Source organism: Sinocyclocheilus grahami, unplaced genomic scaffold (genome assembly GCF_001515645.1).
Source record: "Sinocyclocheilus grahami isolate Dianchi unplaced genomic scaffold, SAMN03320097.WGS_v1.1 scaffold177.1, whole genome shotgun sequence".
In the NCBI taxonomy this organism is placed as follows: domain Eukaryota; kingdom Metazoa; phylum Chordata; class Actinopteri; order Cypriniformes; family Cyprinidae; genus Sinocyclocheilus; species Sinocyclocheilus grahami.
Window position 1 is genome coordinate 158,715 of NW_015505356.1, and position 15,982 is coordinate 174,696.

General features: G+C 36.2%; 1 protein-coding gene across 5 annotated transcripts in view; it reads right to left on the reverse strand.

Annotated features, from left to right (window-relative positions):
* Nucleotides 1-15,982, reverse strand: part of LOC107593903 (formin-like protein 3) — a 44,750-nt gene that overhangs the window by 15,789 nt on the left and 12,979 nt on the right. For 4 of the 5 annotated variants that reach the window (XM_016283782.1, XM_016283781.1, XM_016283783.1 and 1 more), the window contains exons 2-6: nucleotides 9,518-9,601; nucleotides 7,288-7,368; nucleotides 6,113-6,189; nucleotides 2,652-2,735; nucleotides 2,195-2,329 (exon numbers count right to left, since the gene is read on the reverse strand). In XM_016283782.1, the coding sequence (XP_016139268.1) occupies nucleotides 2,195-2,329; nucleotides 2,652-2,735; nucleotides 6,113-6,189; nucleotides 7,288-7,368; nucleotides 9,518-9,601 (461 nt within the window). Of the gene's footprint in view, nucleotides 1-2,194; nucleotides 2,330-2,651; nucleotides 2,736-6,112; nucleotides 6,190-7,287; nucleotides 7,470-9,517; nucleotides 9,602-15,982 lie in introns of those variants that run through there. The other variant, XM_016283784.1, reaches the window with a different exon arrangement.

The window sequence follows — 15,982 nt, forward strand, 5'->3', positions numbered from 1 at the left end:
AGGAAGTGTGGCTATGGCTCAGTGGGCAAAATACTGCACACGTGACTCCTAGTTTCGGTGCAAAGAAATGTTCCTGTCATTTCATGAACACGTGTATTATAATGTGTGAAGTGAGACAGGAAGTTAACTTTCCAAATAAAGGGTGCAATTACTTGAATAAACCAAAGGGACACAAAATGTTTTTCTTGTGAAAACCATTAGATTTATTAGATAAACTATTATTTAATATAAAATTAACCTAGCATGAGTAGCTAGTTTAAAACACATTGAATGTTTGTATTAAAACGCTGATATTGGCCTGTAACAAGGTTAAATCTAATGTCTTAATTCTGACATAACCTGATGAACTGATGATTTTTATTAATTTTAATGACCAAAAACGACATATTTATTTTGCATGCAACTATTTTATTGTAAGAAATACTGATCAAACAAATATATATTTCTTTTATTTATGGAAAATAATTATAAAAACAAAAATAACTACAAACCAATATTTGACTCAAACTAGCACCTACTGCTTAACTTTATACACACTGTTTCTCATAACCCTGTTCAAGCTGGTTTTGGTTTGAATTCTTTTGTAATTTTATAACGTTTTTGTTTAACTTTATGTTCATTTTTATATTAATTTCATGTTTATTATTGGAAAGTAACAAATATAAATATAATAAAATTTTAACATAAAAAGTACTAAACCCTCAAAAGCCTGACATACAAAATAATAATCAGAAAAATCTTTTTTTTTTTTTTTTTATGGAACAGTTTTTGAACCTTTAGAATAAATACTTTTTAAAAATAAAAAAAGGTTTGCATATGTGCAAAATATAATTAAATGCAAAAGTATTTATTGAAAGATATTTGAAGTGACGTGACGTGTGACATGTGTGGCCAAGTATGGTGACCCATACTCGGAATTAGTGCTCTGCATTTACCCATTCAAAGTGCACACACACAGCAGTGAACACACACCCGGAGCAGTGGGCAGCCATTTATGCTGCGGCGCCCGGGGAGCAGTTGGGGTTCAGTGCCTTGCTCAAGGGCACCTCAGTCGTGGTATTGCAGGTGGGAGAGAGTGCTGTACATTCACTCCCCCCACCTACAATCCCTGCCGGTACGAGACTCGAACCCACAACCTTTGGGTTATGAGTCCAACTCTCTAACCATTAGGCCACAACTTCCCACATGGTAAAATTGATACTCCCATTTTAACATTCTTCTAAAAATAATATATGGAGAATCAAGTAAATCTAAGACCTGAAGGGCCGAATTATGCTTACTAAAAAAGTATGAACTATCAGTCAGACGACAGAAGGCATGTAAGTAGACTGTGTACAACAGTTTTTTTCAGCTAATTTTGAAGCCTTAGAAATTTGTGTATTAAATTTAATACAGTAGGATTTATAGGGTTAATTTTTTAAGACTGAAGCTCTTTTGTACCCTATTCTTGCCAGTTTTTCAAATTTTGGAGAATTTTTTTTTATATATATATATATATATATATATATATATATATATATATATATATATATAGTGTTGTTTAATGATAATGACCGTGCTGAATGCCTCATTGTAGGCATGCTGCACTTTGTTTTGTGCTTTGTTATGCCGTGCTATAATTTGCTTGGATTGTCCTGTGCTGCTGTCTGCATAATCCTGAACCCCCTGTTACTGAGCTCTGTTGCTAACCTTCCCCATCCTTACCCCCCGCCCTCCTTATGTGCGGTTCCCTGTCTGTGCGGCTCAGGTTGGATTTTGAAGGGCTGGAGAATGGTGAGGACTTTTCGCTTGACAAGGCTAAGTCCTGGAGCAGGTCCATTGAGGATCTGCACCAGAACGGCTGCAATACACTGGTGCGCTCTGCACGACAATCCGTCCTCCGGTATGTATTGGCCTGCTTGTGCTTGCTATGCTCTGCCTCGCTTTAAAATTATGTTTGCTTATGTGATGATAACTTGCATTGGTTTGGTTCAGGCTGCTGGCCAATCACAACTCATTAATTAGAAATATTTAAGTTTTGAGACTGTTCTATATATATATATATATAGAACAGTCTCAAAACTTAAATATTTCTAATTAATGAGTTGTGATTGGCCAGCAGCCTGAACCAAACCAATGCAAGTTATCATCACATAAGCAAACATAATTTTAAAGCGAGGCAGAGCATAGCAAGCACAAGCAGGCCAATACATACCGGAGGACGGATTGTCGTGCAGAGCGCACCAGTGTATTGCAGCCGTTCTGGTGCAGATCCTCAATGGACCTGCTCCAGGACTTAGCCTTGTCAAGCGAAAAGTCCTCACCATTCTCCAGCCCTTCAAAATCCAACCTGAGCCGCATAGACAGGGAACCGCACATATGGAGGGCAGGGGGTAAGGATGGGGAAGGTTAGCAACAGAGTTCAGTAACAGGGGGTCCAGGATTATGCAGAGAGCAGCACATTATGATGGCATAACAAAGCGCAAAACAGAATGCAGCACGCCTACACTGATGCATTTAGCACGTTCATAATCATTAAACAACTCCAGAAGACTCCAGAAAACAACAGGCAGAAGCCTGGCTACTTGATCTTTTAAATGTCCTACAGATGGTGCTTGGATTGGCGTGTTGTGAAGATGCCTGTGGTTGGTTGTTTTTAAGGTGTCACTCACATGACGGCACACTGGGCGAAGGAGAGATACTCCACCAGGATGTCCAGGCCTCTGTTCTCATCGTTGAGGAACTCACGAACCCACCTGCCATATTAAAGAGGGAGATCAAAGCATCCCGTTAACATCCTTCTGAAAGCAAACACACTCACACTGCCGTTTAAATATTTTAAAGAAACTTAAAAAAAATATATATATATATTAATACTTTTATTCAGCAAGGATGCATTAAGTTGATCAAACATGACAGCAAAGATATTTATAATGTTACAAAAGATTTCTATAAAAAAATTATCACGTTTTCGACAAAAAAACTTCACGAGCAGCAAATCAGCATATTAGAACAATTTCTGAAGGATCATGTGACATTAAATACTGGAGTAATGGCTGCTGAAAATTCATTTTTGCTATCACAGGAATACATGACATTATCAAATGTATTAAAAAGAAAAAAAAGTTCACAATATCACTGCTTTTACTGTGTTTTTGATCAAATAAATGCATCCTATTTACCGATCCCAAACCTTTAAACGGTCATGTACATCCATCGACAACAATCAGCAAACAGGATCAGATTAACAAAGAGTAAAACTATGTGGAAAATATGAAAGACAGAGATGAAGATAAAAAAGGTGAAGAAATAAAACTGTTCTTTTCTAGACTATTAATATGACAACAAACTTAAGCTTCAGACTAAGTGAGCATGAAATTAATGAAATTGATCCCATTTACTTTCTGCATATATGTTCCAGGGCTTACGGTGAATGATTTATCATTGGACATTAGTGCAACAGAAAACAAGTGGGTTTTTTTTGTTTTGTTTTTTGTAATCTTCCAAATGGGTACCAATGAGTGCCAACATTTTTTAAGAGGGAAGAAATCCTTCACAACTGACAGCAAACTCTACAGAACACTGACTTTTCATGAGCCAATGAAATCCTGATCGAAAAAAATTAAGTCCCGCCCTTTTTATTGTTGAATATCCTATTGTATATTGTATAATCTGTATTGTATAATGTATAATACGTCATATTATGGAAACAGCGAATGTTGTTTCATGTTGACTTTAAAATCCCAAGACATTTTCACCCTCAAGGCTGCTCTGAGTTGACTAGCTTGGCAAGACTGAGATGGAAAGTCAAGAATGGAGACTAGTTTTAGATTTCCTTCATTTAGCTCCAGATTTCTGAGGGGGAAACTCAAAGCAAAAGGAATTTCCACCACGCAGAGCAAAAGAACGTGGAGATCATAGCTTGAGAGAGGAGGTTAAATCTCTGACAGTGGGAGTGTTTAGACTGCCTTCCCTGTGCAAACATTCACTTTTTCTATACATGCATTCTTTTTTTTCTGCACGTCTCTCATTTTCATTCTTCTTTTACCTCTCAAACACAAGCTGTAATGATTGGTTGAAATCTATCTCTACTGTTAAATGGTTATAGATGCATAAGAAAAAAAAGATACCAGACTCCCAAACGAGCACAAGAAAAACAGACAAAATGTGGAACTGAGCAAGAAACAGACTTTTCAGACTGAAAAGGTGGTGGGGGCTCACTCCATCATCAGCTTCCTGTCTACCACCTCCCCCTCCCTGCTCCCCTTTAGACTCTTTTCCTGTCCGGCCAGATGCTATTTCAGATTGTCTTGGCAAAGCAAGGAGTAGCACATCGGAAAGAGGCCAGGGATCGGACACATGCAATAAACAGTCCTCTGTTCCATTTCATCCAGCCCCCCCAAAAAAGTGAAAATAGCCTGCCTATTCTTTTTCTGAATGAGAAACTGCTCTTAATGCAGGAGAGAGGAGTGTATTGGTTATTTATAGTTCACACAGAAGACAAAGGAAGTAATTAATAATCATATTTTTCCAACGTTTTCTGAGATTTTGCCCATGTGTGTGTATCAGTGTTCAGGAAGCTACTTTGAACCTGTAGTTTGCCAAGCTACTCATAATTTATAGTAATTTGAACTGAATATAGCTTTTTAATCTTTTAAAGTAGTATTTAGCTAAACTACACAACTAACAAAAAAAAGTAACTAGCGACTTGAGAAAAAGCAACTTAAAGGAACAAAATCTTAAATATAAAGAAACAAAATCTTCTTAAATAGTAAAACATAAGACGATATACTTGTTATAAAATGTTTAATGTTAATAACAAAATACTATTATTAAAATACATTTACATATTATTATTAATTATAATATTATTTAATAAATGATAAAAATTTACATGTTTACATTTACAAATTTACATTTACATGTTATTTTAATGTAAAGCCATATTTTTGGCACAAAACAATTAGCTCCAAACTTATAAACTTATCTTTAAACTAAACAGATTATCTCGCAAATAACAAAATACAATAAACAACTAACAAAAACTAGAATGCAACCTATTTTACACAACTGATTTAAAAACAACAAACAGCAGCATGCAACTGAATATTTTGCCAAAAATACCTCAAATGAATTGCTTCTATGTGGAAACTCGAATCGATGAAGCATTATTTTGAATTATTCATTTACATGGTCCAAACAAATAAATTCATTTTTCCAATGTTATTTGTATGAGTGTGTTTCATTCCTCATTTCTCTCAACTGTAAATTTGAATGCACAATGCAATGTGACAATAAAAACAACACTGTAGCATTTTGTAATTTGCAAAACAGCTGAACTATTGAAAAATGTAGTAAAGTTACTAGTTATTCCCCATCGCTTCTGGGTGTGTTCATCCGATTGGTACGGATGTACCATACAATGCATGCTTTTCTGTAATGTGTTTGTGTGTAAATGGTTTTACAGTTTCACAACACATTGTCTTTTTGTATTCAATAAGTGCGTGTGCCCGTGAAAACGGAATATAAACAGTGAATACATGTTCCCAGTTGTCAGTGTTTAATTGTTACAGAAATGTGTGTCAATGTTTCGTCTGGGTTCATCAATGTGTCTTATAAACCTTTGTGTGTGTGTGTGTATACGTGTCCTTTCACACACTACATTGTTGGATGCTACAAGCTTCCTGGCTCTCCAGCATACACAACTAAGCTTCCTGAGTTGCTTGAAGCTGCTATGGGGGTGGTGTGTAAGGGACGAGATGAATAAAAACCATCTGGATACTGCCGAGGTCTACAGACAGCATTGTAAGCACAGGGAAGCTGGCAGAACAGCCCAACAGCAGGGATTTGTGCACGAGCAAACACTACATCTAGCTTTCTACAACAGGAAGAACAAAGAAAGAGTGATTCTTTAGAGAGGAAAGCCAAACAATACCACAGCTTCCCGTCCATACCACTAGTAAGGCTATTGTTCCCTGCACTGCATACAGGAGCCTCATAACCTCACTGCATTAGTTACTGGAGGATCATGGGATGTTACTCTGGGTGATTGTTGGGAGGGGTATTTGTAGAGATAAGCACAAGACAGAGATGTAGAAGAAGGATTAAATGAGCGAAGTTAGGAATTAGTCACCCTATGTGATTGGTTCTCAGTGATATCTCCAGCTCTCGCAGGACTTTGGTGGATTCCTGAACCCTTCTGCGGAATTTCTGCACACACAGACAAACTGATGATTATCGGCATGTTTGGAGAAAAATTATGCAACCTTACCAGAATAGTTTCAACTTTTCAATAAACACTAACTAGTGCTGGGTAAAACAACATTTCTGGTTAAACTTTTAGTGCACAAAAGAGGTCAACACTAATGACCTAAACAGGAAAACCAATTGAGCAGATTATAGGAAATTAACGGATCCTGAATATTTGTATTTTTTGCATATACACTGCCATTCAAAAGTTTGTGGCTGATTTTTAAAGATTTTTAAATGATGAAGTATTTTATTCTCACCCAGACTGCATGTATTCGATTAAAGAAAAAACTTTTAAAATGTAAAATAACTGATTTCCATTTTAATATATTTTAAAATGTAATTTATTCCTGTGACAGCAAAAGCTGAATTTTCAGCAGCCATTACTCCAGTCTTTCAGTGTCACATGATTCTTCAGAAATAATTTTAATATGCTGATATGGTGCTCCAGAAACATTTATTATTATTAATACTATTATTAACGTTGAACACAGCTGTGCTGTTTAATAATTTTGTGGAAAGCATGATTCTTTTTTTTAGAATTCTTTGACAAATAGAAAGTTCAAAAGAACAGCATATATTTCTATTCATTTATTAAATTGAATCTTTTGTAACATTATAAATGTATTTACTTTCACTTTTTTTTTTTTTGCACCTCTTGCATTATCAGCACAAGTTTTTTGCTGCTTTGACACAATCTTTATTGTATAAAGCGCTATATAAATAAAGGTGACTTGACTTGACTTGGCTTTTGATCAATTTAATGCATACTTGCTCACTAAAAATATAATTTTACTGACTGCAAATGTTTTTTTTTTTACATTTTTTTCTCAGGGGATGATTATAGTGCTACTCAGGCTTTTTGTGCAAAAGAATAAGGATTCATAAATGTAACATAATTTTGGTGCTATTTGGTGCTATTTAAGCTATTTTTTGGTGAAGTTGGTAAAAAAATTTTTATTTCTAATAATACAACGTCTTTAACTGCTGTAAGTCATGTTCACATGCAACCAGGTGAGAAACAGACATTAGTTACGCAATCTGGCGAATGATGCTGACCTTGCGTGTGACTCTTGGGTCTAAATATCCACGTAGTTTCTGGATGTATGTATGTGGAGGATTCTTCACTTGGAAACGCTCCTAACAGAGAGGAGATGGGGAGACAGTTATACACAAGCAAAAAACATTTCCAACAAAAGATGAATGTTCTGTTTTAACTAATCCATACACATATTCTTAAAGGGGTCATATGATGTTGCTAAAAAAGAACATTATTTTGTGTATTTGGTGTAATGAAATGTGTTTATGCAGTTTAAGGTTCAAAAAACACATTATTTTCCACATACTGTACATTATTGTTTCTCCTCTATGCCCCGCCTTTCTGAAACGCGTAGATTTTTACAAAGCTCATCGGTCTTAAAAGCTAGGTGTGCTGTGATTGGCCAGCTATCCAGTGCGTTGTGATTGGCCGAATACCTCAAGCGTGTGATGGAAATGTTACGCCCCTTACCATATTGTGATGGAGCGATGAGACAAAAACATTAAAACCCATTATAAACGAGGCATTTATTGCATCCAGTGGGGACATAATTACGGATTATAATGACTTATACTGTCTTTTTTTCGCGTTGCGTTGCATCGCGCCGCGTAAACATAAAACCATGTCTGCATTTGTGATTGGAGAAATGACAAACAACATGCCCTACTCTACACTACTCAAAACTCACATTTGAATCGTCAGTGGCAAATCCTTAAAATGAAAACGTACTTACAGTCTTTGAGTCAGAAAACCCGGCATTCAAGTCTACTCTTCCAGGATCAGGAAACAGTCCTCCATAAAATGCGCTGCACACATCTGAATTTTTGGTTTGAACTGTTCTGGAACAGTGTTGCAAATACAACTTAACCACTGATTTCTAGTCGTGTCCTCTTTTGGAAGACCAAACAAAGTAGTTTCACACGGCGGCCTAGAGTGAGCGGCGGCGGGATTGAGAATGGCGCGGCCGGCGGATTCGTCGAAGGAGCGGCCGGCTGTCTTGCGGCAATCACATGTGACGACCCCGGGCTGGACTCTGCTTCATCCACGGTGAAAGCCGATCCGGCGATCCACAGCGCAAAGTTGTAGTATTTCCTCAGCAACCAGCACGGATCAGCTCCAGGCATGACGAAGCATATATCGTACTCTTTTGAAAGGCCAAACAAAGTAGTTTTGCTTTCACAACGAATCACACAGTGCCTTCACGACATGGCCGCGGCAGCAACAATACTACAGCGAGAATAAAAGTTACGCCTTCTTTCTTTGCGTGAACATTTGAGCGGCGTTATGCAAATCTTCCTACATCCTGACATAGACATGTAGGCGTGGTTGACTCTTAACTTTTATAAAGAATATCTCTATGGATTTGAGACTTTAGTCTTTGCAACTTTACAGATCTTCTTTATGCACCAAGAGCTTGTAACACTCCAAAGAGAAAGGAAAAATGTAAATCGCATCATATGACCCCTTTAATCATTTTATGTTATTTTGATTTAAAAAAAACTTATTTTTTGTTGGAACTATGAACTCCCTTTTTCAGCAGCACAGATTTGTCAAGATGCATGACTACATTCATAAATAGTTTTAGAAAACGCACAAAATGTAGAACAAAGTCATCATTTAATGCACTGATGCATTTATTTCAGCAAGACCCTGCATTTAACAAGACATGTCAGTTTTTTTTAAAGGGAAAATGAAAATGAATTTTTAAAATGAAATTCTGTCATAATTTACTCACCCTCATATTATTCTAAATCTGTATGAAAGTATGAACTCAGAAGGAGAAATTCTGAAGACTGGATAGGCCGCTATTTTCATTGCAATTAAAATGAATGGGGACTGAGGATAAAATAACTAAAATTATCATAAAAGTGGTCCAAACAACTACTGGAAAGCTTCACACCCTGTTCCTTGCAACTACATGGAAAATAACGATGGGTACAATCCTCAATTTTGTGTTCCACAGAAGATAATGGGTTTAGAACAACATGAGGGTGAGTAAACGATGATAGAATTTTCATTTCTGGGTGAAATGAGATGAGTAGTAGGTATGATCCTGTGTCTGCCTTTTCTTCTGTGTGATAAATCATTCAAATCTGATAAAATTGTGGGCCAAAAAACTTCCTCTTAACTTGTTAATAATAACAACTGTAATAATATATATTTTTAAATGTCATGTCAATAACACCATTCTTGAAGGCTTATTCTTCTGCAAGGGTGTGACTTAACAGTGGGTGATTGTGGAGGCTGTACCTGGTCACAGATGAGGTCCCACTTCTTCTCATTATCATACTGCCGGAGGAGACGTGCTTTATCTGGGGGCAGGTTCATAGAGTTCTGAAAAACAAGAGAGTGCTTTTGCATCAGAACACACAGGATGTCATGTATTCCTCCATGTATCCATGGAGACGTCTTTGCGCTCATTTTCTTTGGGTTACAGCGGTTTCTTGTCTGACACGAGAAACCCTGCATCACGTCCTGTGTTAACTTCTTATATCCTGTTTGAAATCATATTTCTCTTCAGACATCAAAAAAATCTTTTTACTAAATTCTCCATTTCAAACTATATTTTTACATTTTCTGAAGGAAAACTCACTGCCACAATTGTGGGTGATTGCCAGTGTGTTGCTATGCGGTTGCTAAGGTATTCTGAGTGGTTTGCAGCGTGTATGTGTTTACTAGTGCGTTGCTAGAAAGCAAACTGCATTAGTTGAAGTATGACTTATGTGCCAAAGTTTACAGAAATACACAATTACGTAACTCGGACACTTCCACATAAGCCACATGAACATGAGCATAAAGTTATTTTACAGCGGAGCAACAGTTCAAAGTGAATTTTACTTGCAAGTTAGTTGCAAGTCAGCAAGTTCATAACAGCTTCCATAAATAATAATGCTCTTGATTAAATGGCACAGACATCTAAATGTAACTGTCACCTCCAAGACACTGAAGTTTGTTAACTTGAGCTATCAAATATCCTGGGTAAGCACCACAAAAACAGACTTTTGTCCTCATCTATACTGCTGTTCAATAGTTTGTGGTCGGAAGATTTTTCAATATTTCTGAAAAATGCTCACTGAGGCTGCATTTATTTGACCAAAAAAACACTAAATACAGTCAAATGCGAAATGCAATTACAATTTAAAATAAATGTTTTATTTTAATATATATTTTAAAATGTATGATCAGCTGTACTGCTTAATATCTTTGTGTTCTTAAATGAATACAAAGTTAAACAGAACCGATTTTCATGGAAATCTCTTTTGTAACATTATAAATGTCTTTATTGTCACCTTCAATTAATTTAATGAATAAAAAATTAGAATTTCTTTAAATTAAAAAAAATTTACTGACTCCAAACGTTTAAACAGTAGTGTAAATGTGAGATATATATGCTCATGATTCCCATATCAACCGGTGTGATGATAATAATAATGCTATTGTTCAAATGATAAATAAACCATTGTTCGTTCTGCCACTTCTTATAATAGACAGGGCACTGCACTGTAACAAGACGACTCTCTGATATCAGGTCATGTTTGCACTACAAACAGATCAGTGTGTGATTGTCTTCTAAATATCTTTAATAGTGGAACACACACTGAGCAAGGTGTGGGGTGTGAGCTGACAACTGTCTTCAACACATACTGTATCTCTCTTTATTATCCTATGACTCTGTGCTATGATTTCAGATAGTGAGCAGCAGATCACCACAGCCTGTTACAGACCTCTCGGTGAGCTTTCCTTTGAAGATGGAAGAGATGTTTGTTCTGAAGATACCATTCACACCCATATCAACACCCTCCCGAGCATCTGTTTATCACCTATGTCATTGCACTCCATGTTAGAGTGATTCATCCACCCCAAAAGCCAACAGCTTCACAGTCTACTGCCAAGGCAACGTATCATCTCAGTGAAATTTCATGACCATGACATTATAAACAAAATGTTTTTCCAGTGGTATTAACTCCATGATTTGTGGAAAGTGAATATTGTATGTGTTGAAAGACTGCGTTTTAATTTATTTCCACTGTAAAGTGATTAAGCCTTTCCACAAGCCCAAATGAATCATATTCAGTGAGACGTCTGGGAAAGGCTGGTGAATGCAGTATGTATCATAGCAGTTTTTCAGTCAGTGAAAGATCTATCAGACCAATTCAAACTGATACCTGTGTGCTTCATAAAAAGAATCAGGTCATAAGTGAATTCTGTTTTCTAAACTTTGAATCAACTGAAGCAATTCCTTTGAAAAACGATTCTGCTTCAAAACACTCAAAAGTCCAGACAGCAAGGACACCTAAAGCTGTGTATAAGCAACGAGAACACTGAAAATGTGTAAAATTGCATGTTCTACAAAACAATTTAATGCGTTTTCATTAAATCGTAATTTAAGTTTTTTTTTTTTATAATATCATGAAAATAACACGGCAAAACATACTTTGCTTATATCATGTGACTTGCTCAAACATACTCCAAATCACAGATTTGACAAGATTTTGAAGCTTCAGGAAGCATTGTTTTGAAAGTACCCGTCATTAGTAAAAGTCTTTTTTATCTCGTCATAGACAAAAATATAAACTGAATTAAAGTTTAGAAAAGTTAATTCAGAATAAAAGTCCACAGCTGTTTGTTTGCGATGGAGCTTTAGATTTACCTGTAGCAAATAGCGGTGCAGGAAATACAGAGGTATAGCAAAGTTTGGAGTTCATAAATCCGGTGTGTGTTTCTCAGACAGTTCGTCTTTCAGCATTTAACAGCAGACAGACTGACCATGTAGTAAATTTGTTTTGTTTGAAACCACATTCGGCTGGAAGACATCCCAATTATGATGACTAGGGTTTCTAATGTCTGAAAAGTTAACAACTTTCAAGCAGAAATGACAAAGACCCTGGAGAATGTTATTTGGCTCTGCCCGTGAAGATCTCAAGCATTACCATTCCCTCCCATAATTCCCCTTCCGATGTCCACAGTTTCAGAAGGAATGTGTCCTGTTTATAACAGTAATGAATTTGGCTATAAATTATCCTACTTCATCTTTTCTATCACCCTATTTTCCCTCCTTCCCTTCTCTTCAACTGAGCATATAGGTTTTGGGTTGGTCAACAGTTGAAGTTCTCTCTCTTTCTCTCTCTATAGTCTCTACAACTCAAATGTCAAGGATGGAGTGGGTGCCTCCTACACTTGTTAGCATGCAGGATTTAAGAAATGACGTAAACGGCAGCTCTTTGTGATGAGCTCACTGCTTCCGAACATTTCACACGACAAACCTCATCCATTGTTTTTGAGGAAGAAATGAGTGTAAAGTCTACAAAAATACCATCATCCATGCTGAGTCAATATGAAACCATCCAGCCTCTGAGGAAATATCAGCTATACTGCATTTTTATGTCAACAGCTAAAGAGCATGTAGATCAAATCTGAAAGAAATATAATCTGACTATTCATTTTTTTCTCCTAGACAGCCGTGAGATTCTCAGATTTTCTTCTGAGAAACATGTAAATTAAAGAAGACATGTCAACAAAGTCTTAAATTTGCCAATACACCAAAGTCTGGAATTAAAAGTCAGATTTCAATATGAATCCAAACATTTCTTATCCATTTTCAAATATGCACTTTGCTATCCACATTCATTTCAGAACTCTATTTTACTATATGTTAACAATTAACCTAATTTGTTTATTTTTATTTCTCATGACATGAGCAATTTTAGGAGAAACATCTGACACAAAGTTGATATTTAAAGACCTCTGGTCCCCTAATCTATGAAAGAGCAACCTGTGAGCAATACAACTGTCTTCTGGGAAGCTTCAAATTAGGAATCAGAGGTTAGATCTGGCCATATGTCTGCTGCCAGGACTGCCTAGTGACCATATGTTGGTATGATATGTAATTAGGGCACTTAGAGCACAGTGAGGTTCCAGTCCTCCATTCACACGATGACTCAGGATTTGGTGCCACATCACTGATAACAGCGGCTGCAAATCTGATCTACAGTAGCTCTCTGAGATTTAGGCTTCTTTATTTTGTTTCAGAAATGAGCGTCCAAGCAAATAAGTTTAAGATTCACTTTTCTGTTTCAACTGTGCAGTATTTACCCTAGGGGTTTTTCTTAGGGCCCAAGAGCTTCCTGCATAGATATTATTAGCTAGAGTAACACCACCACTATCAAATGAAACTTGAGTACACAAAGTACAAAAAAAATTAATTAAAAAAAGGGTAGAGCACAAAAATATCTTTGAATCAAAGGGGGAACATTCAATGCTAAAACTCACTGAAGTAAGATCAAAGACGCTATGAAGATTTTGATATTTATGGAGAAAAACTTGACTGTCCACTCCAGGCCACACTAAAAACAGCAGTCTGAAATAACAAAAAAATGAATGTACTCCTAACCACTGAGATGGCACACTGTCCAATGGGATCAAAGCACTTTGTCTATTCCTGGAAAGTTAAAACATCTCATTTTGGCATAAAAAGTCCCACATATTCAGTATGAAACGTCTGCAAACATCATACAATATAAAAAGGTGGTCATGTCCAAAAATATGAATGCAAAACAACAAAAACAAAACAAAATAAAGCAGATGTTCTACTTTCCCCAAAAGACCTTGCTGGCTACTCTACTATAGCAAAAGGTTTAGCTAACTGGTGATTCCTAATCTAATTTTGCAAATCTCATTAGACCTTTTCAGTCTTGTTTTAGTGGCATGATTACTTTAAAAAGAGGCCCACATCTTATATATCTGAGATGAAAATACCTTCATTTTTTCAGTGTCTGAAAATAAAACATAAAATCAACACCCTAAAGCTCTTTACTTCCAAAATAAGAGTGACGCTACCCACCACTGGGACAAAAAGAGCTTCTGTTAGATCCCAGTATAGTTTGTGAAAGGGTGACTGTGCAGACACAACAAAGAACCATTCCCTTTTTCTGGCATGTTGAGCTGTTTGGCAAATTATTATGTTGAACAATTGACTGTGGCTATCAGTGACTACAACAACCCAAAAATTGAGTAACTGAGGAACACTTACAATTTAATTCTAGAGTAAAAAATGGCAGTTTATTTTAGTTTCTGGGAACATGTATTTTTACATGAATGACAAGTCTGGAAAAACTATTTTCTAATAAGAATTAATAAAAGAGGAAGAGAAGCATGGGAAAGGAAAGGCACATGACAAGATGGACCATGTGAATTACTGACAATGAAAGTGAGCAAAGACTGTGCTACAAATTACAGGGGGAGTTGGGAAAATTACCTATAGAAATTGGGACATTTGGCTGAAAAGGGAGTGGGGCAGGCAAAAGAGGAGAGAAAGATGTGCCTTCAGAGAACAGTAGATCTGTTGTCGGGTATCAGGCTGCAGAGAATGAAGAGACGTGAAGAGCTCAAGAGACAGAGAAGAGAAGGGGAGAACAAACCCCAGCCACACACTCCCTCCTCACGAAACATCACACATGATGGAGAGCACAGGTCAGACAGGAGACAACATACAGTCAAAGAAAATGAACCCAATCTGTGCTTTCTCATGCAGAGGAGTGGTCTCCTGTTTATGACTTGTAACACAGCCAGAAATACCAATGTAAACTTTATAAAGTCAACAACAAAGTCGCTGGTGTGTGGTGGGCGTTCTGGCGCACTATGGCTGCCATCGCATCATCCAGGTGGATGCTGCACACTGGTGGTGGATGAGGAGATACCCCCTGACAATGTAAAGCACTTTGAGTGCCTAGAAAAGCGCTATATAAATGTAATGAATTAAAAATAATTAACATGAAACATCATTTGCACCATTTTTTTTCTTCTGTAATATGATGGAAATCTGTACTTTTTCTGAGTGAAACAAGATTGATTGATTGAATGATTATTTATTTATTAATAATCATAATGTATTATGATTATTAAATATAATTTACAATATTTAAATGAAATAAAGAAATCTAAAATTATAACTATTGCATTAATTATAATTATTTTTAATAACGTGTATATATATTTATTTATTTTTATTTAAATGCTTAATATTATTATTTTATTGAACACAATAATAATAATAATTATTATTATAAATTATACTATTATATAATCAATTATAATACAATAAATTATATTATATATTATATTTACAATATCCAAGCAAAATATTTTCATAAATGTTTATGAAGACATATTTTTTCTTTATAATAGCATGCACTTATAAATCATTAACTATAAGACCAGGAACATGTATTAATAAAGTAAATAGGGTTAATTTCGATTTCATGTCGAAAGCAGCACAAAAAGGCTCTTCTTCCCTATACTGATGTGGTCAAATATTAGTCTTCACCAGGGGGACAGCTATGGCATGTTTGAAAGAGGGCCACATACTTTTACAGACTTATTTGGCTGGTTCTCCGTCTGCTCTGAGAGGGCAGTGGGAGATCATGTGAGCAAAAATTCTTAGCTGCATTTATAAACACAAACAATGCAAATATGTTTTTCGCACATGCATGTACAGCTCCAAGCGTCTGATCCCATGCCTGAGACTATAGACTCTGGGAGACATCCAACATAAACTCCTCCAAATCCCACTTATATCGGCAAGCTTAATATAATTTAAAACCTAAATATAAACCCATCATAAAAGTGGTTTACAAACTGATCTAACCGGCTCTTTGACTGTTAAGTCAACAGGTAGAGTCTGCTCCCTGACTCCATTTTATGAGTTTCAATGGCAGC